This window comes from Myotis yumanensis, unplaced genomic scaffold (assembly GCF_028538775.1).
Source record: "Myotis yumanensis isolate MYYU_CA2020_CCGP unplaced genomic scaffold, mMyoYum1.0.hap1 SCAF_17, whole genome shotgun sequence".
Taxonomy (NCBI): Eukaryota; Metazoa; Chordata; class Mammalia; order Chiroptera; family Vespertilionidae; genus Myotis; species Myotis yumanensis.
In genome coordinates, this window is record NW_027223768.1 from 32,487,656 (window position 1) to 32,509,504 (window position 21,849).

The 21,849-nt window shown below is 41.6% G+C and overlaps 1 protein-coding gene across 1 annotated transcript in view; it reads right to left on the bottom strand.

The window, feature by feature from the left end:
• Nucleotides 1-21,849, bottom strand: part of LOC138996171 (membrane cofactor protein-like) — a 45,952-nt gene that overhangs the window by 23,562 nt on the left and 541 nt on the right. Inside the window, exons 2-5 of the mRNA XM_070397124.1 lie at nt 17,766-17,964; nt 16,757-16,855; nt 9,351-9,436; nt 2,631-2,831 (exon numbers count right to left, since the gene is read on the bottom strand). Coding sequence (XP_070253225.1) covers nt 2,631-2,831; nt 9,351-9,436; nt 16,757-16,855; nt 17,766-17,964 — 585 coding nt within the window. The remainder of the gene's footprint in view (nt 1-2,630; nt 2,832-9,350; nt 9,437-16,756; nt 16,856-17,765; nt 17,965-21,849) is intronic.

Consider the following 21,849-nt stretch of genomic DNA (forward strand, 5'->3'; position numbering starts at 1 on the left):
ATAATACACCTGATAAGGGATTAATATCCAAAACACATAACGAACTCCTATATTTAGTGACAGAAAAGACCCCCAAATCAAAGTGTGCAAAGAACATACAGAAACATTTCCCCAGATGAGATACACAAATCACCAATAAGCACAGGAAAATATGATCACCAGTTATTAGAAAATGAAAATAAAGCCACAATGAGATATTACTTTATATATATTAGGAAGCCTAGTATATAAAAAAACACACAACCATTGGTAAAGCGGTGGAGAAATTGGAATCTTCTTGGGTCACTGGCAAGAGTGTAAAATGGTGCAGCTGCCATGGAAGGCAGTGTGGCTGCTCCTCAAAAAGCAAACACATAACCCAACGGCTCTACTCCTGGGTGTATACCCTCAAATCGAAAACAGGCCTCAAACAGTTACTCAAATGTCAATTTTCAGAGAAGCATAATCAGAATGGCCAAAAGTTGGAAGCAAACCAAGTGTCTATCACCAGGTGAATGGATTAAAAAAAAATAAAAGAGGTGGTAACAACAGACAATGGAATATTACTCAAGAATAAAAAAACAACAACAAATTTCCGATACCTGCTACAAGGTAGATGAACCTTGAAAACATTATGCCAAGTGAAATAAGCCAGAAGTGATCCCACTTCTATGAGGTACCTAAAATAGTCAAATACACAGAAAAGGACTAGCCACTGCCACAGTTGAGGAGAGAGGGGAATAGAGAGTTGTTTAATGGGTACAATGTTTCAGTTTTAGATATATAGAAGTTATGGTTGCACAACCATATGAATATACTTAATGCCACTGAAATGTACATGTAAAATGGTTAAAATGATAAAAATAAAATACAATAAAAATTCATGTACAAAAATTAGCATAGAGAGTATATTAAACATTTCTGAAAAGGAAGTGTTCTGCCAGATATTAAGACATATTATTTTTAGTTTGACAGGAAACTTCCACTACCCGGTACAAATAAATGGACTTACTAGTACAAGTCTAGGAAGCACAGAGAGTCCCAAACAAGAGGAACCCATAGAGGCCCACACCAAGACACATCATAATTGCAATGCCAAAGGTTAGAGACAAAGAAGGAATCTTAAAAGCAGCAAGAGAAAAGCAGTTATTACCTACAAGGAAGCATGCATATGACTGTCAGCTGATTTCACAACAGAAACTTTGCAGGCCAGAAGGCAGTGGCATGAAATATTCAAAGTGATCAAAAGCAAGATTCTACAACCAAGATTACTCTCTACCCAGCAAACTATCATTTAGAATTGAAGGTCAGAAAAAGTGCTGTCCAGAGAAAAAAAAGTAATGGAATTCATCACTACCAAAACAATATTACATGAAATGTTGAAGCATATTCTAGAAGAAGAAGAATACTGACAAAAACAACAACAAATACAAATACGATAAATACATATCTATCATCAATTGAAACTAAAAATCAAATTCAACCAACAAGAAAGCTAGTGAAAAAATGAACTCATGAATAAAATAGCCCAGAGGTATCAAAACATGGAACAGATTCAGGAATCTGACAGGGAAGGGGGTAGGTGGGCAGGAAGAGATCAACCAAAGAATTTATATTCATACTTGGTGTCCCTCGGCCTGGCCTGTAGGGATTGGGCCGAAACTGAGTCTTTGACATCACCCTAGGGCTACTGGATTGCAAGAGGGTGGTTATCGTGTGATGCACCCCGGAATCGGGCTCCCTCCTCTCTGGTTCCAGGTGCGTCACCCGAGAACTGCAGCTGCCCAGTCACCACAGCTCCTCAGCTCTTGCATTGAGTGTCTGCCCCCTGGTGGCCAGTGCACATCATAGCTACCGGATGGAGTGTCTTCCCCCTGGTGGTCATTGGGCATCATAGCTACCGGCTTGTCGGCTGGTCACTTAGGCTTTTATATATATAGATATGCATTACCTATGGACACAAAAAATAGGGTGGTGAAAGACCGGGGTGGGGTGAAAACTGGGTAGATGGGGACAATGGAGGCAAATAAGGGGGATATCTGTAATGCTCTCAACAATTAAGATTTAAAGAAAAAGAAAAAACTTTCTTAACGCAAGTATGTGTTTTTTGATGCTCTCAAGCCAAAAACAACAATTTAATTCATGCATTTACATAGTAATTAATAATGCATAAACAGCAATGCCAAGAACATGTGCGGTGAAGAGTAGGAAACTCTACAAGTAGAACTATTTTTGATTATTTGACACATAAACAATTAGATTAGAAACTATTTAACAGGGGGAACAAACACATATGGATTTTTTGTTTGTTTGTTTGTTTTTTAAGTGTTGGCCAAAGTATCTAAAAGTTGGTAATCCCTAGTGGGTTTGGGTCAGTGTATAGAGTATCGACCCGCGGACTGAAGTGTACCAGGTTCCATTCCAGTCAAGGGCACATGCTCGGGTTGTGGGCTCAATCCCCAGTAAAGGGTGTGAATTAGGCAGTCAATCAATGATCCTATCTCATCATTGATGTTTCTATCTCTCTCTCCCCTCTCCCTTCCTCTCTGAAATCAATAAAAATGTATTTAAAAAATAAAAATAAAATAAAAGGTCGTAAATCTTTCCAAACTATTTACAAATAAGAGGGAAATAAACGGAAATGTTATTACCTATACAGTCAGGAGGGTCACTACTCCATTGTTCCGGCCCAATACAAACAAGCACCCTCTCTCCTTCAAGTGTAAAATGGTCTGTTTCATTCGAAGTATTGCAAGTATAAACAACTGTTTCATTATAATCAAATCTAAACTTGTCTTGGGTATTGTTGAAGTTTCCATATCGTATACGTCCAGGTGAGTTACAAAAAATCCCTTAAAAAGAGAAAAAAGAGGACAGGAAAAGCAAAAGAAAAAGTAAAAGATTCAGATAGCATTAGTAAGGTCCTATGAACTATATTCAATAAGTTCATTATCATGTGATTTCTACAATCTAGTTATAAATCTAATATTCATTTGAAACTTCAGTTCTATGAAAAAAGTATTATCCCAATTGAAAACAAAAATAGAAAAATAAAATTTTAGAATAAAACCCATTTTCTTAAATACCCATAGAAGATACCTGTATGAAACACCTGTATTTATCTGTAATACCATGCTAGGTTTTCCCAATCATAAGAGACACTGACAATTTAATGAGAAAATAAACTTATGACTTAGGAAAACACAGTGCTAATTGAGAAATGCTACATCCATTCCTGAATCAGTGGTTCTCAGGTATGCCATGATTTTGTCTTTTCTCACTGTCATCCTTAGAGTGGACAGTGACATTTTCCAATGGCCTGAGACTGTCTGATAAGCCGCAGAATGAATGTGGAGCTCTTCCTTTAAGTCAGATACTGAAGAGATTAGAAAAAGGTAAAGCAATGACACCCTTCCCACTGTTTTGGAAATGTTTGATTTTAGGACAAAAATATGCTGCATTTGTTAACATATATTGAGATTACTGTTCTTTAAAATGAATTAGTAAATAATTTTTTTAAATAATTTTTATTTCTTAATGTATTAAAAAGAGTATTACATATGTCTCCTTTTTTACCCCCCCTTAACATTCCCCAGGCCCCTCCCTGCCCCTCCCCCCCTCGTGTCTTGTGACCATTGGTTAATCTTATATGCATGCATATAAGTCCTTCGGTTGATCTCTTAATCCCCCCCCCCCCCCCCCCCCGCCAACCCTCCCCAGGCTTCCCACTGTAGTTTGACAGTCTGTCTGTTCAATGTTGCTCTGCCTCTGCATCTACCCCTGTTCATCAGTCTATACTGGTCCCCATTATCTGTCCCAACCTCACTGGAGCAGTCCCAACCTAGCCGGGGCCGTCTCAGCCTCACTGGGACTGTTTCAAACTCATGGGGGCCGTCCCTACCTCACTGGGGCACTTTCAACCTCACCGAGGCCGTCCCTACCTCACCGGGGCCATTTCAACCTCACCGGGGCTGTCCCGAACTCACCAGGGCAGTAAAAATGAATTAGTAAATAATTATTTAAAAAACTCTGCTTTAATCCCAATGTAAAGAAGATCAGTAGAAGTAACTCACCTGCAGAAAAGTTCTGTGGTGTCTTTGTTCTTTTTTATTTTTATTGCTTAAAGTATTACAAAGAGTATTACATATGTCTCCTTCCCCCACCCCCCCGCCCTTGACAATCCCCTGGCCTCCCCTACCCCCCAGTGTCTTATGTCCATTGGTTATGCTTATATGCGTGCATACAAGTCCTTTGGTTGATCTCTTACCCCCATCCTCCTGCCCCGCAAACCTCCCCAGCCTTCCCGCTGTAGTTTGACAGTCTGCTTGATGCTGCTCTGCCTCTGTATCTATTTTTGTTCATAAGTTTATAATGGTCTTTATTATCCATAAATGAGTGAGATCATGTGGTGTTTTTCCTTCATTGATTGGCTTATTTCACTTAGCATAATGCTCTCCAGTTCCATCCATGCTGTTGCAAATGGTAAGAATTCCTTCTTTTTTACAGCAGCATAGTATTCCATTGTGTAGATGTACCACCGTTTTCTAACCCATTCATCTACTGATGGGCACTTAGGCTGTTTCCAGATCTTAGCTATGGTGAATTGTGCTGCTATGAACATAGGGGTGCATATATCCTTTCTGATTGGTGTTTCTGTTTTCTTGGGATATATTCTTAGAAGTGGGATCACGGGGTCAAATGGGAGTTCCATTTTTAGTTTTTTTTTTTAATATTTTTTAATTGATTTTTTACAGAGAGGAAGGGAGAGAGATAGAGAGTTAGAAACATTTATGAGAGAGAAACATCAATCAGCTGCCTCCTACACATCTACTGGGGGTGTGCCCGCAACCAAGGTACATGCCCTTGACCGGAATCGAACCTGGGACCTTTCAGTCCGCAGGCCGACGCTCTATCCACTGAGCCAAACCGGTTTCGGCCATTTTTAGTTTTTTGAGGAAACTCCATACTGTCTTCCATAGTGGCTGCACCAGTCTGCATTCCCACCAGCAGTTCACAAGTGTTCCTTTTTCTCCACATCCTCTCCAGCACTTGTCGTTTGTGGATTTGTTGATGATAGCCATTCTGACAGGTGTGAGATGGTACCTCATTGTTGTTTTGGTTTGCATCTCTCGGATGATTAGTGACTTTGAGCATGTTTTCATATGTCTCTGGCCTTCTGAATGTCCTCTTTTGAAAAGTGTCTATTTAGGTCCTTTGCCCATTTTTTTTATTGGATTGTTTATCTTCCTTTTGTTGAGTTGTATGAGTTCCCTATAAATGTTGGAGATTAACCCTTATCAGTGATAACATTGGAAAATATCTTCTCCCATGTAGTGGGCTTTCTTGTTGTTTTGTTGATGGTTTCTTTTGCTGTGCAGAGTATGGACATTTTAATGATGTTGATTCTACCAATCCAAGAACATGGTATGTTCTTCCATCTGTTTATGTCTTCCTTTATCTCTTTTTTTCAACGTCCTGTAGTTTTCTGAGTAGAGGTCTTTTACCTCTTTAGTTAAGTTTATTCCTAGGTATCTTAATTTTTTTGGTGGGATGGTAAATGGGATTGTTTTTTTTTAGTCTCTCTTTCTGACAGTTCACTATTGGTGTTTAGAAATGCTATAGATTTCTTGGCTTTAATTTTGTATCCTGCTACATTGCCGAATTCTTTTATTAAGCCTAATAGTTTTTTGATGGAGTCTTTAGGGTTTTTTATGTATAATATCATGTCATCTGCAAATAAGGACAGTTTTACTTCTTCTTTTCCAATTTGGATGCCTTTTATTTCTTCTTCTTGTCTAATTGCAATGGCTAATACTTCCAGTATTATGTCAAACAGGAGTGGTGAGAGTGGGCATCCCTGTCTTGTTCCTGTTCTTAGGGGAAATGGTGTTAGTTTTTGTCCATTGAGTATGATGTTGGCTGTGGGTTTGTCATATATGGCTTTTATTATGTTGAAGTATGATCCTCTATTCCCACCTTGCTGAGAGTTTTTATCAAAAATGGGTGTTGAATTTTGTCAAACGCTTTTTCTGCATCAATTGATATGACTATATGGTTTTTTTCTTTCAATTTGTTTATGTGATGTATCACATTTATTGATTTGCGGATATTACACCAACCTTGCATCCCTGGGATAAATCCTACTTAGTTATGGTGTATGATCTTTCTGATATACTGCTGGATCCGATTTGCTAAGATTTTGTTGAGGATGTTGGCATCTATGTTCATGAGGAATATTGGCCTGTAATTCTCTTTCATTGTGTTGTCTTTACCTGGGTTTGGTATTAGGGTGATGCTGGCTTCATAGAATGAGCTTGGAAGTGTTCCTTCCTCTTGAATTTTTTGTAGTAGTCTGAGGAGGACAGGTTTTAGTTCTTCCTTGAATGTTTGGTAAAACTCCCCTGTGAAGCCATCTGGTCCTGGGCTTTTGTTTGCTGGAAGCTTTTTGATGACTGCTTCAATTTCTTCCATAGTTATTGGCCTGTTCAGATTTTTAGATTCTTCCTGATTAAGTTTTGGAATGTTGTGTTTTTCTAGGAATATGTCCATTTCCTCCAGGTTGTCTAGTTTGTTGGAGTAGAGTTGTCCATAGTATTTTTTAACAATCATTTGTATTTCTGTGGGGTCTGTTGTTATTTTACCTCTATCATTTCTGATTTTGTTTATTTGAGTCCTCTCTCTTTGCTTCTTGGTGAACCTGGCTACAGGTTCATCAATCTTGTTTATCCTTTCAAAGAACCAGCTCTTGGTTTCCTTGATTTTCTGTATTTTTTTTTTTTTTTTTTTTGGTCTCTATGTCATTTATTTCTGCTCTAATCTTTATTATCTCCTTCCTTCTGCTCACTCTGGGCTTTTCTTGTTGCTCTCTTTCTAATTCTTTGAGATGTAGATTTAGATGATTTACTACCATTTTTTCTTGTTTGTTGAGATAGGCCTGTAGAGCTATAAACTTCCCCCTCAGGACTGCTTTCATTGTGTCCCAAAGGTTTTGGATTGTTGTGTTTTCATTGTCATTAGTGTCCAGGGTGTTTTTAATTTCTTCTTTGATCTCATTGGTAACCCAATCAATATTTAATAACATGCTATTCAGCTTCCAAGTGTTTGAGTATTTTGAGTTGTTTTTATTGTAGTTTATTTCTAATATTATGCCCTTGTGGTCTGAGAAGATGCTTGGTATGATTTCAATCTTCTTGAATTTGGGGAGACTTTGTTTGTGACCCAATATGTGGTCTATTTTTGAAGATGTCCCACGAGCACTTGAGAAGAACGTATATTTTGTGGCTTTGGGGTGAAGTGTTCTGAAGATGTCAATTAAGTCCATATGATCTAGTGAGTCATTTAGGATTGCTGTTTCTTTGCCAATTTTTTGTCTAGAGGATTTATCCAGTGATGTCAGTGGTGTATTAAAGTCCCCTACTATGATTGTATTGTTGTTGATCTCTCCCTTGATATCTTCCAGGAGTTTTCTTATGTATTTGGGTGCTCCTGCATTGGGTGCATACATGTTTATCAGGGTTATATTCTCTTGTTGTATTGATCCCTTTAGTATTATGAAGTGGCCTCCCTTATCTCTTGTTATGGCCTTCACTTTGAGGTCTATTTTGTCCAATATAAGTATTGCTACCCCAGCTTTTTTTTTCATTTCCATTTGCCTGAAATATATTTTTCCATCCCTTCACTTTCAGTCTGTGTGAGTCCCTTCTTCTGAGGTGGGTCTTTTGTAGATAGCAAATATATGGGTCATGTTTTTTTTATCCATTCAGCCACTCGATGTCTTTTGATTGGACCATTTAGTCCATTTACATTTAAAGTTATTATTGAAAGGTACTTGTTTGTAGCCATTTCTATTTTTTTGTGGCTGTTTTCTTTTCTTTTTTTTTAATATATTTTATTGATTTTTACAGAGAGGAAGGGAGAGAGATAGAGAGTTAGAAACATCGATGAGAGAGAAACATCGATCAGCTGCCTCCTGCACATCTCCTAATGGGGATGTGCCCGCAACCCAGGTACATGCCCTCAACCGGAATCGAACCTGGGACCTTTCAGTCCGCAGGCCGACGCTCTATCCACTGAGCCAAACCGGTTTCGGCATGGCTGTTTTCTTTTGGAGCTTTTTATTTCTTCTTTTTACAGCAGTTCCTTTAGCATTTCTTGCATTGATGGTTTTAAACTCCCTTAGCCTTTTTTTGTCTGTGAAGCTTCTTATTTCCCCTTCAATTTTGAATGATAGCCTTGCTGGATAGAGTATTCTTGGATTCAGTCCTTTGCTTTGCATCACTTTGTAGATTTCCGTCCATTCTGTTCTGGCCTGGTGTGTTTCTGTTGAGAAATCATTTGATAGTCTAATGGGAGATCCCTTGAATGGAACTTTCCATCTCTCTCTTGCAGCCTTTAAGATTCTCTCTTTGTCCTGAACATTTGCCATGGTAATTACGATGTGTCTTGGTGTGGGTCTTTTCAGGTTCACCTTGTTTGGGACTCTCTGTGCTTATGTGACCTTTTTCTTCCCCACCTCAGGGAAGTTTTCTGATATTATTTCTTCAAATAGGTTTTCTAAGTCTTGTTCCTCTTTCTGTTGTTCTGGCACCCCTATTATTTGTATGTTGTTTCATTTCATTTGTCCCAAAGCTCTCTTAGGCTCTCCTCCTGTCTTGTAATTTTTTTCTCCAATTGCAGTTCAGTTTGGGTGTGTTTTGTTTCCCTCTCTTCTAATTCGCTAATTCGGTCCTCCGCTTTTCCTAGTCTACTGTTGAAACTTTCAATGGTGTTTTTTATTTCAGCCATATCACTCTTCATTTCTTCTTGGTTCTTACATAATTTATTGATTTTTTTCATCTGTTTCTTCTTGCTTCTTGCATAAGTTGTTGATTTTTTCCTCCATCTGGTTTATGCATTCCAGGACCCTTAATCTGAATTCTTTTTCTGTCATGCTGCATGCCTCGGTTTCACTTAGCTGCTTTTCTGGCGAGTCCTCCTTTTCTTTCCTTTGGGGGTTTCTTTGTCTACCCATGTTTGATCTCACCGACATATCTAGATGTTGAGTCGTCCAGTGGCTGCTCCCTGGGTGGCAGTGGCTCCTCGGGCTGTGGTTGCTCCTCGGGCGGTTGTGGTAGCAGCTGCTCCTCAGTTGGGGCAGCTCCTGTGGTGGGTGCTGTTCACTGCTGTGGTGGCTCCTCTGGCTGGTGGGGGGAGGCTTCACACACAGCTGCTGTTCCTCAGACAGAGGGTGTGGTGAACAGGAGGCTGCTGTTCCTTGAATCTGAGTCCATTATTCTTCTGTGGTGTCTTTGTTAATTGTAAAGCGTATAGAGGCCCCAGGCCAAAAAGTTTGAGAACTGCTGCTGTAAATTCTAAAGAGAGAATGTACTTACTGTCACAAGTTGGTGGCTCCTTACTCCATCTCACAGACTTTCCAAAGGCTTCACATTTTCGAATTTTTGTTCCAACTATGTAATAACTAAATGAGAAAAGATATGATGACTGTTTTCTTTACCACTTAACAGGAACACATAATAATGACGAAGTGTTCATATGGTTGTTTTTTGTATTACACTAGCTTCAGGGAGAAGTTTCTGAAGTGACAGGTATATAATGTGTTAACTGAATCTGCAATTTAATGAAATGGAGAGATTCTTCACATTGGCCTAGAGCAGTGGTCGGCAAACTCATTACTCAACAGACCCAAATATCAACAGTACAATGATTGAAATTTCTTTTGAGAGCAAAATTTTTTAAACTTAAACTGTATAGGTAGGTACATTCAACTTTAAATTCACAGTTTTCGTCTTCCGTTTTTCTTTGCTTCCTTTTTTAGCCACCTCAAACAGGGCACCGAAAAAAATGTTTCATTTTATAATAATAAAGCCACCAACACAAAAGAATTGCAATTCTAAAGTTGATGACAAAAATACCTGTAGGATTTGCAGCTGGTTAGAAAAATATAGTTAACTTTATGCTTTGAGTAGGTACTGTTGTCACCTGCGCGGGATTTGCGAGGCAACTAGCCCTATCCACTGCACAATGAGACTGCTGACTGACTGGCTCACTCAACTCCTGCATGAATCATGCAGCACCTCCCCCGAGCTCCGTATCCAGTTGTCAGACCAACCAACACCCTCCACTTCTTCTAACACCACTTCTTCAAAATAGACTCACCCAGACCAAAAACCCACTTCTGCGCATGGGTCACAAAGTTTCAATCGCACTGTACGTTTGCACCTGCACGTGGTATTTTGTGGAAGAGCCACACTCATGGGCCGAAGAGCTGCATGTGGCTCGCGAGCTGCGGTTTGCCGACCACTGGCCTAGAGCAAAGTGTCCTAATGGACCTGTCATGCCCTAGCTGGTTTGGGTCAGTGGATAGAGCATCGGCCTGTGGACTAAAGGGTCCTGGGTTCCATTCCAGTTAAGATCACCTGTCCAGGTTGCAAGCACGATCCCCATTGAGGTCAGCCAGCAGGCAGCTGATCAGTGATTCTTTTGCAGCATTGATGTTTCTTTTTAAAATATATATATTTTATTGATTTATACAGAGAAGAAGGGAGAGGGACAGAGTGCCAGAAACATCAATGAGAGAGAAACATCCATCAGCTTCCTCCTGCATACCCCCTATAGGGGATGTGCACCCAACCAAGGTACATGCCCTTGACCTGAATCGAACCTGGGACCCTTTAGTCCACAGGCCAACACTCTATCCACTGAGCCAAACTGGTTAGGGCTCATTATTGATGTTTCTATCTCTCTCTCTATCGCCCTTCCCCTCTGAAAACAATAAAAATATTTTTAAAAAATAATGATTAATAAACAAACAAAAAACAAACCTGTCTTGCCTGACAATCTGGTGATTGCTAGCTCTGGCAGGCACATCACATTGTCATATCTATGTCCTTGCTCATGCCATTCTGCTCTGTAGGGCAACTACTGAGCAGAGAGATCTGGCCCAAGAGCTGACCTGATTGCATTTGAGTCCCAACTCCAATACTGACTTGCTTGCTGAGCTACGAAGAGACCCTTAATGTTTCCCTTTCTTAAATTCCTCCTCTGTGGAAAAGTATACAGGTTGTGGGGTTGCTTTAAGTAGTAGGTGAATTGGCATCTGGAACAGAGTGAGTGCTAGGAAGTTTTTGATGTTATGAATACTCTTCAGATTAGAATATCTTCCTAGGTAGAGCTCAGGGAGACCCCTCTGCAATGAAATCTCTGATGATTGTAATTCACAGAACTCTCTCTTCCTTCTAGACTCTCCTAATAAGGATCATGAACAAATCTATTTCTGTGGTCCTTGGACACCTCTCTCTATATATATATCTTGATTCTCAATGAAGCTAAAACTTCATTGAGAATAACCTATGTCATCCATTTTCAACCTGTTTTATTTCATGGCACACATAACATAATTACTAAAATTCTGAGGCCCAGAAAAATATATATAGTGTTGTCCATCTGGCAAGAAAATGGTATAATTTTGATTTATTCACATGGGATGGCTATTATTTTATTGGCAGTAGCTATTTTTTTTTCACTTGAAAATCTCAGAGAAAAGAGGTCAGTGTCCCAAGTAAATAGTCAGGTATTGTAAGTTTTAAAAATTCTATGGCACACCAGTCAAAAATCTCTGGTCTGTGTCCTAACCTTTTGGTACTCCACAAGGTCCCTAGCAGGCTCTCTCTCTCAAACTATTGATTGAATATTCTCACTTGATCAAGTTAAAATATAGTCAGTAAAACTGCCTGTTCATGCCTCCAGCTGACTTTTCCTCCAAGGCTAACTCAATGACTTATATTATAATGTATTAGGAGGGAATTCTGGGATGATGGCAGGGTAGGAAGCACCAAAAATATGTCTTCTCAAATAGATAACCATTTCACTGCTAGTGTTTGCCTGATGTCATTGTTTTGAACTCTGAGGTCTGTTGAAGGCTTGCACTTTCCAGGAAATCCTTGGAAAGGTAAAATGCAGGAATATTGGTCAATTTCAGCTGTTAGCGCAGTGTCAGTTACCCATCCCACTCCCACAGCGGGCAGCTGTGCATGTGTCCTTCAGGCGGCTTATAGGCAGCCTGAGGGACCAGGCTGTGCAGAAAAGCCCATGTCCTTGGGGGTCTGTGCTCTCATAATCCACTGCTGTTGTTGATCACAGAGAGGCAGACAGAGGCTGGCAGCCATGTTGTCACACCTCCCCCAGAGGTGCAAGACCCATCCTTCCAGGGGATTCACAGACCCAGAGGTCATCGCTCCAGCCTTCATTTTTCTCTTTTCCCCTTTCAGCAGACTGACAATAGAAACTGTGAATTTAAATAACAACTGCAAATACGGGGACTGAAAGAGTGAATCAAGATACAGGGCTTTACTTTAGCAGGGGCTAATAAAAGAAAGCGCATTCTGCTGGCCTAAGCCTTGCAGGAACATGCTCCCCTTAAGTCATCGGTTCTCAACCTGTGGGTCGCAACCCCTTTGGGGGTTGAACGACCCTTTCACAGGGGTCGCCTAAGACCAACGGAAAACACATATATAATTACATATTATTTTTGTGATTAATCACTATGCTTTACTTATGTTCAATTTGTAACAATGTAATTGGGGGTCACCACAACATGAAGAACTGTATTAAAGGGTCGCCACATTAGGAAGGTTGAGAACCACTGCCTTAAGGGGTTATTTTCCTGAAATTCCTGAAGACCATAACCCATGCACAGCCCCCTGAGAAAGGACGTCTGGTGCCAGGAGATGGACAAAGGGCAAGGTCGTGAAACTACACAGGGGTACAGTCCTGATACCTGGGTCAAGCCGAAGCCCCATTTGCAGCTCTCCCCAGCACATAAAACGCCTGCTTCCTCCCAATTCACCGCTGACTCTTTCTCGAGTCAGACCACCTGCACCCACGTCCCTGGAATAAATATTATTTTGATTTCACTGAGGCCTGAGTCTGTTCCTGGTGACCCCGGCCCACACCCGAACCTTTCAGGGACAAGTAGAGGGAATGTGCATGCCCAGAAGAAGGCTCAGTTTACATGACAGGCTGATCCTCAGCACAGAGACACACTTCAACAATCAAAACAATAACATAAAACAATAATCCCTAGGAAATGGTGAGAATTTGATATTTAGAGTTACCTCATTATTACATTCAAATGTCCAGTTCAACAAAAAAAATTATAAGGCATATAAAGTAATAGGAAAGTATGGCCCATTCAATGGAAAACATAAACCAACAAAAACTATTCCTGAAAAAGCCCTGAGGGGACACGTACTAGACTAAAGACTTGAAAATAGTCAGTGAAGCTGCATGTACATCTTTCGCAGGCCCTCTTGGGGACAGACCTGCAGTTTTCAGTTCCATAGTCCTCTTTCCCTTCCTGAGGCAGCTGATGGCAGTTGCAGAGATGGGGGTATTTGGGAGTACCCTGATGGGCAAGACCATCCCTCTCCAGGTTGAGCCCAGTGATACCACTGAGAATGTCAAAGCCAAAATCCAGGAAAAGGAGTCTAAATAGTCAGCAGAGATCTCAACAGGAACTGGGGGGCCAGAAAGCATTGAATAACAGACACAAATAAAAAGAAGCTCAGCCAAAAATCCTCTCTACAGTAGAACTGTGCTACAGAATTGAGGGCAATATTAAGACTTTCCCAGAAATTAAAGTTAAGAGAATTTGTTACCAACATAACTCAGCTACATAAAAAGCTCCAGGCTGTCCTAAAGTTCACTAGAAAGTAAATAATATTACCTAGACCAGCCATGGGCAAACTATGGCCCGCGGGCCGGATCCGGCCCGTTTGAAATGAATAAAACTAAAAAAAAAAAAAAAGACCGTACCCTTTTATGTAATGATGTTTCCTTTGAATTTATATTAGTTCACACAAATACTCCATCCATGCTTTTGTTCCGGCCCTCCGGTCCAGTTTAAGAACCCATTGTGGCCCTCGAGTCAAAAAGTTTGCCCACCGCTGTCCTAGACAGTCAGGCCTAGTGCTGGGGAGTCCTGCCCATTAGCTAAGTTGGTATAGGGAGACATTCTTATACTAAAGCACACTAAAAACTATAAATATGAAAGGACAGGACACAAGTGTGCCAAAAGGTGGGAAGATAATTGGATAGAAAATAAAGCCCTCCTCTCCCTAACTATATAGGAACTGGAGGTCTGAGCAAGAAGGGGGGGGGGGGCGGGGAGGGTGCGGTAGTGTTTGATCTGGGAGTATCTGGTCTCAGGGCACTTGAATAAAACCTCTTTCCTTTTCCATCAGCACCTGCCTCACCAGTTTGGCATTCATTGAAGCTGGCAGCCGAACCCATGTTTTTTGGTTACAGTAAGTCATACTATATGGATCAACATCTCACTGTGGGTATATACATGGGCAATTATTAAAGCTAGTCTTATTGTAACAATTGGTTGTAAATGCATGTTAATCTTCTATGTAAATTTAGAAACAAAGCATACAATGAAACTAAATAGTGTAGAATCCAGGATTTCAATGATTATTGTAGATGGTAGTGTGACACTAACAACCCAAAGGGATGAGGATAGAACTGATAAGCATTCATTACTGTAATTTATTGAATTTAAGTTGGCATAAATTCAAATTGTAGTGTTAGAACTCTAGGATGGTAAGTGTAATCCACATGGGAAATAGAAACAAAATCACCATAGAATACAAACAAAAGGAAATGAGAAAGGTATTCCAACACTTTATTAGAAAAATCAACTAGCAAACAAAAATACGAATGTGTAAAAAGGAAGGGGTGGGGGAGAACGCTTTAAGAAAACAAATAGCTCCTTGTCAGGAATTACTTTAAACTTAAATGAATTACATTCTACAATCAAAACGCAGAATGGCTAAAAACAAAAGACTCCACTCTATACTGTCTACAGGAGACTCGCTTGAGGTTCAAAGGGTCCATAAGTTCAAAAAGAAAGAATGGAAAAAGGTCTTCCACGCAAATGGTAACCAAAAGAGGAGGGCTATGCTAATTCAGGCAAAATAGAATTTGAATCAGAAAAGGTTGTAAGAGATAAGAAGCATATTATATTTTAGTGTTTCACATACTGCAAGAAGATATTTCAAATAATAAAATATGCAAATTGACCCCTGGACTGGGAGTTCAACTGGGAGTTTGACCACTTGCTATGATGTGCGCTGACCACCAGGGGGCAGCATGGAACATGGCAGGTGTCAGTGATGTGGTGCTGCTAGTGGGCAGCAGTGGAGGCCCAGCCGGCCCTGATGGGCACCCAGGAGAGGGGGACCTCGGAGGGATGGTGGAGCAGGTGAGTGGGTTTCGCCAGCAAAGGTGGGTGTGAACAGGACCCAATCACCCCAATTGCCCTGCAGATGGCAAACAGCGAAGAAGATCAGGGGCGGGGCCGCCGCATGGCTGCCAGGCACTGAGGTAGCTGGCCGGGTGCCGCATGACTCAGGTGGAGGGGGGCTCACAGGACCATGGGGGCACAGGTGCTGCCCAGGGCCCAGAGGTCAGCTGGGACCTACCTTCCACGCCAGGTGCTCGCACTTACATTGCTGGCCAGGGCTAGGACTGAACCCATGCATGAATTTCTGCACCGGGCCTCTAGTAATAATGATAAACATTAATGCACCAAACAACACACCTTCAAGATACTTTGAAGCAAAAGCTGATACAACTGTAGAGAGAAATACACATTTCTCAGCAACAGGCGTTTCTCCAGTAATAGTTGGAGACTTCAATATCCCACTCACAATAATGGATAGTACAACAGACTGAAGGTAAGTAAGGAAATAGAGGACTTCAACAACACAATCAACTAGATCTCACAGACATGGAGCACCATAGAACAGAATATATATTCGTTTCAAATGCACATGGGACATCTTCCACGATAGACCATATGATGAGCCACAAATTAATATTAACCAATCAATAGGTTTTAATAAGATAGATATGATACAAAGTATCTTCTCTGACCACAATGGGATAAAGTTGTGAAACAAAACCTTCGCAGCCAGATTTTCTGAAGGAACAGATTTATTGACTAGCCATACGGTCACCAGCAAAACCAGGTCAGGGGCAGGCAGTCTAAACCACCAGAGCAGGGAGGTGAAGGCATGCATTTCCGCCATCCTGGTTTAATGGGGCTCTTTTACAGCTTTGAGCAGAAAGATGTAAGTTATTTTGAAGGAATTCACATTGGCTATAGATAAGGGGGCAGAAGAAGGGAAAGTGGGGGCTAGTTCTGGGATAGGTGTATAGATGGGAGGAAGAAGTGTTTGCTGCTTTTGGACAGTTTGCTGGACAGTCTGAAAAGTTCCTGTGGAAGCAGGATGCGGTGAAGTCTGGTGTTCAGCTAGGCCTTATTGAAAAACAGCTACACTACTAGCTCTTATATTAGCACGAATCTAAAGTACCTCCGGAAGTTCATTCAAAGTTTCAACACACATTTCATTAGTTTCTGCCTTTGGCTTTGGTTAACTGATGAACTCACTGTCTCTGTTTCCCACCCTCCTGCCTGTTGTAATTTAATTTAGGACCATGTCACCATCATTACTACATTTTTAATGACTATGATAGGCTTATTGATCCTTATCATATGATACAATTTTGCTTTTCTTCAAGTTAAATGTCTTTCTATTCATTGCACATCTTTTCAGTCTCCATAAAAAAACAAAGGGTTGACTGGCTGTAAGTACAACCTGTTCCATGGAAAGCAAAGACGGAATCAACATTATGGAGAAGCTTAAGAAGAGAACCAAACCAAAACTGGAACCCGCAATGTTTACCTTATTCCTCCAAGGAGCAACTTACTTACCCCTCATCACATTCATAATGAACTTGTGTACCAGAGGTGGTAGTTCCATTATCGTAGAATACATGGCCATGTACAGGGTCTGTTAACTTTGGACATGACGGTGCTAAACGAAAAATTTCAAATGTGTTGTTTTATACCAATGTCATAATAGATTTGAATAAAAATAAAAATTTTACATTGTGCTATTAAACTGATGGAAATACTTTCTTATTTATTGTTATTGCATTTCTTGGGGTGACATTGGTTAATAAACTTATATAAGTTTCAAGTGTACACACCTATGACACATGATCTGTATATTTTAATTGGGTGTGTGCCCACCACCCAAAATCAAGTCATCTTCCACATATACTTGGTCCCCTTTACTCATTACTACCCCTGCCACCACTAACCCTTCCCTTTGGTAAGCACCAAACTGTTGTCTGTGTCTATGAGTTCCAGTTTTACGTACATCTGGCCCTTAACTTTTTCTGACTGACTTATTTCCCTTAACATAATATTCTCAAGCTACATCCATGTTGTAGCTAATGGCCAAAGTTAACCCGTTGTACGCCGTAAGCACCTGTAGACACAAGTTGCGGACCTTACCCTAGGCCTCATGCATAAAAAAACATAAAACTGATTTCCCTATGTGGTAGCCCTGACCAACTTTAAAATCATTTTTTATGAGAATTTTCAGCTAAAAATATTCAAGAACACCCAAATTGTGAGTAATATGTTTATTTATACTAATTAATGCAAATTGATTTTTGCAAATTAAATTCAAAATATCGTGGTATGTGGGGATGCTTTTCCTTTTGGACACTTGGTAGTTAACTAGTTAGATTCACATTTACCCAGAGAATGAATGGCCAAATTAGAAATTTCCTGGAGATCTTCAAAGCCTGAAAAAATATCTTGCTACCTAAAATCTATATCCATCTTGAGAAAACCATCACGGTAACAGTAGAATATGCAGTCTAAAATGTATGAAAATCTTTAGAGCAATAAAAATAAAAATTTTGTGTACTTAATTGTACAGGCCTCCCGGAGAGGAGGTGCCCATGTGCCCTCAGACTGACAAACAGCAGAGGTGGGACGAACAAGAGGAATCATAGGCCTGTATCCTAGACAACACTCATATTCTACTGCAAACCCAGCATTATAAGGAGGTGCAGGATTACCCTCAGGTTTCATAGATTGGTATTTTGGTGGGTCACCACAGGCATCTGGGCACGAGAGAATAAGAACATGAAAGTAAAGTATTTCCTTTCCCACCAGCCATAGATTATGGCCTGGCAGCAGGCAGGTTGTACAAGATAAATGGAAGGCCCTTGGTGATATTTTAAGTGACTGTGCCAGGCTTTTACCAGATGATGAGCTGTGCTTGCTTTAAATAACATTTTATAAGCTTTGATTTATTTGGGATTAACTTGAATATTCTTTCAACAGTAAACTGAAGAGAGAGCACCAATGTTTTTGGTTTAGAAATTTATTTATAGATATGTGCCCTTCCCATTTTTTTCTGAGTTTATTCCACACTCACCTCCCCCCTGAGAAGAGTTCTATAGTATAGAGCCCTCCGTCAGAGTTCTCTTCCACAGTTTGAAATGCAAGAAGAGCACCAAACCAAAAATGGAACTAGCAACATTCACCTCATTCCTCTAAGGAGCACCTTAGCCCTCATTACAAACATGGTGAGAATGTGAACCAATCGGTAGTTCCGTTAACGTGGGCTACTTTGCCACTTAGGGCTTCTGCTGGCTGTAGACATGGCTTTTCTAAAAGATGAAGATGACTTGTCACTTCAGGCTCAGTCTCCTCTCAGGAGGCACGTTCCTAGAGGTCAGGGACCGTAAACCTTCTTTTCCTACTACACTCTTTGCCCCCTGCGTGCTCAAGACATGCTATGGTAAGTGCTGACTCTTAAATAAGCACCATGGATTTCATAGGTCAAATTAAAGGTGGGATAAACTATTTTAAAATGTAAGACTTCACATCATATATTCCATATCAGTGAACTGAGCATTTTATAAGCGAATAGGTATCAATTAAATGTCAACATTTATAACTTTAACATTGCTTTCAATATAATTTATTCTTCTTTCACTGATGAATGGATCATGCACGGCCGCAGAAGTTCTCTGAGGTAGCTGTTTAAGCTGTGTTACTATATAGCTATGCGGTTAGAATTTTTTGTTTCTGGATTTTTGGTAGTTTTTTAGTTCTTAGAATACTATCATTTCTACTTGAGCTATTTCTCTTCCTTTTAATTATCTGTCGGCTTGAATATCTAACAGATCTGGTAGAACTAGTATGTGAAATCATGTGGTGGAGACACATCAATTAAAGCGCTGAAGGGCTAAAAGCATGCAGAGGTCCCTCCTATAAGATGAAGGATCTAAGAAAGGAGCTAGATCTATGCTGTTACCTGAGAAACCTCTCTTTTCTTATGTCTTGGATTAGTTTTATGTCAGATTGAAGTAAACTTTCATATATATACTAGAGGCCCAGTGTACACAAATTTGTGCACTTGGGTGAGTCCCTCAGCCTAGCCTATGCCTACTTGCAGTGTGGGACCACTCGAAGGATGTCCACCTGCTGTCTTAGGCCCGCTCCCTGGGGATTGGGCCCAAGCTGGCAGTCAGACATCCCTCTGGCAGCCCGGCAGCTCTCGGGGGATGTCCACTTACCAGCAGGGAGCAGGCCTAAGCTGCAGTCAGACATCCTTAGCGCTGCTGAGGAGGTGGGAGAGGTTCCCACCACGACCGCTGTACTGGCAGCCGTCAGCCTGGCTTGTGACTGAGCAGAGCTCCCCCTTTGGGAGTGCACTGACCACCAGAGGGCAGCTCCTGCATTGAGCGTCTGCCCCCTGGTGGTCAGTGTGTGTCGTATTGACCAGTCATTCCCAGTCTTTCTGCTGTTAGTTTGCATATTACCCTTTTTTTATATAGGATAGAGGCCTCGTGCATGGGTGGGGGCCTGCTGATTTGCCCTGAAGGGGTCCCGGATCAGGGTGGGTGTCCCGCTGGGGTACCTGGCCAGCCTGGGTGAGGGGCTGATGGCTGATTGCAAGCTCGTCACACCCTCTTCAGAGTGGGGGTCCCACTGGGGTGCCTAACCAGCCTGGGTGAGGGGCTGATGGCTGTTTGCAGGCTGGTCAAGACCCCCCTCCCCCAGTGGGGACCCTCACCCTATGGAGGTTTGGCCAGCCTGGGTTAGGGGCTGATGGCTATTTTCAGGCTGGCCACACCCCTTTAGGGTGTGGGGTCCCCAGTGGGTTTCCTGGCCAGGCTAGGTGAGGGGGTGAGAGCCGTTTACATGCTGGCCAAGCCCTCCCGGCGACAGAAGATCCCAGCATCTCCTCTTTTTTCTTTTTTTTATTCTGGGATTTATTTATCTTCTATAATTAAAACTTTGTAGTCTTGAGAGGGCGGGAGGGGGGGAAGCTTGGCTTCCTCCATCGCCAGGGGCATATGCAAACTCCAGTGTGACAAGCCACAAAGGATCTCTGCATTCTAGTAGAGCTAGGACAGGATAGGTAGTTTTGGAAGAGAGACAATAAGCCAGGGGATTTTGAGCTGGAGTGTGTGCATATCTCTGAGATATTTTGCTCATAGAAGGTGGCTGAGGGGATATCATCGCACCTCAATTTGAAGGAAAAGGAGCCAATTATGCAAGAGCAAGGAGGAGCCTGGGGACAGCAAGTGCAGAAGCCCCAAAGTGGCAGAGTGTGGCCTCTGAGCAGAAAAACCTTCCCTCCCAACAGTCATTTGTTAAATGCTCTCAGAGAAGCATGCTCCTTCCTCCAGGGCACCTGACTGGGGTTATCACACTAGCATTGTGGTCTGGTTACTGTCCGCCAATCCCAGTATATTTCAGCAAATCTTTTTTGATTGCCTACTGTGCACTTGGCACTGGGGATCTAACAGTGAGCAAAACACGGTCGTTGTTTATGTTCATGTGTGTTCGTGTGGAGCAGACAAAGAGTGAAATAAGGATCATGAAAATAGGAATGGCTTGTTATTGGTCACCAGTGTGTCCCCAGAACCAGCACAGGGCCTGGCATATACAAGGCAAATCTTTATTGAATGAATTCTCCTAAGGAAAGAATATAGCATACCATCTCTATATAATAGCATCCTAAAAATCACTTGGGTATAGAAACACACATGCATATAACGACAGTTGGAAATACACCTTAATATTCAATGGTTGTCCTTTGATCACATACATTTTATACAGTGAGCATATATATATGTGTGTGTATATATATATATATATATACACACACATATATCTATATGTATGTATATATGTATTGATTGCATTCTGTGTAACATGAGTCAAAGGTAGTGGATGGCCTTCAGCTTCAGTTTATCAGCTATAGGGGGAAAACCTATTGATGTTACTTATTGTTCATTTCTTATGACTCATTTCTCACTAGGTTTGGCTACCAGGTTGCTTCTAAGGTCCCCTCAAATGGGACCCAAGCTAATAAAAAAAGAAAAAGACTGCACACATGACATTTGGGAATAGCATAGGGTATTATCTATACTGGATGGGATTAGGACTGTGTCTCCAGGCTTAAAACAAGCAACAGCCTGGAGAGCAATACCAATATGGTTTGGGGGCAACAAGCAGCCTGTTACCTTTTTGTACAAAAGGCACTGTGTGTCCTTCCCAATCCTTCTAGATCCCAGGCCCGGGAGCTCGCTCTCACTTAAGGGCTTCCTGGGTAACACATGCTCCCCAAACCCCATACACAGCAAGCAGTGAGCTTCCTTACCCCACACCCTGCACCCCTGGCCTGGACCCTTCTGTAAAGCATATACCTGGTAACACCTGGCCTGGGATCCCCCAGCCCAACCCAGTGGGGCGCAGCACCTCACTCATCAAGGCTTCACTGAGCCCAGGGGACACAGGGCAAAGCCTCCCCAGGGGCCCAGCACTGGCCCAAACAACAGCCCACACACTGGGCACTGAGGAGCAGGCCCACACCTTCAGCACCTGCTCAGGGCTTCCCATCTCCTTTTGTTAATTGTTAAACATGCCCCCATTTCCCCACCCCTTTGCCCTCATCCAATCAGCCCCGCCCCACTCCCGGCCTTCCC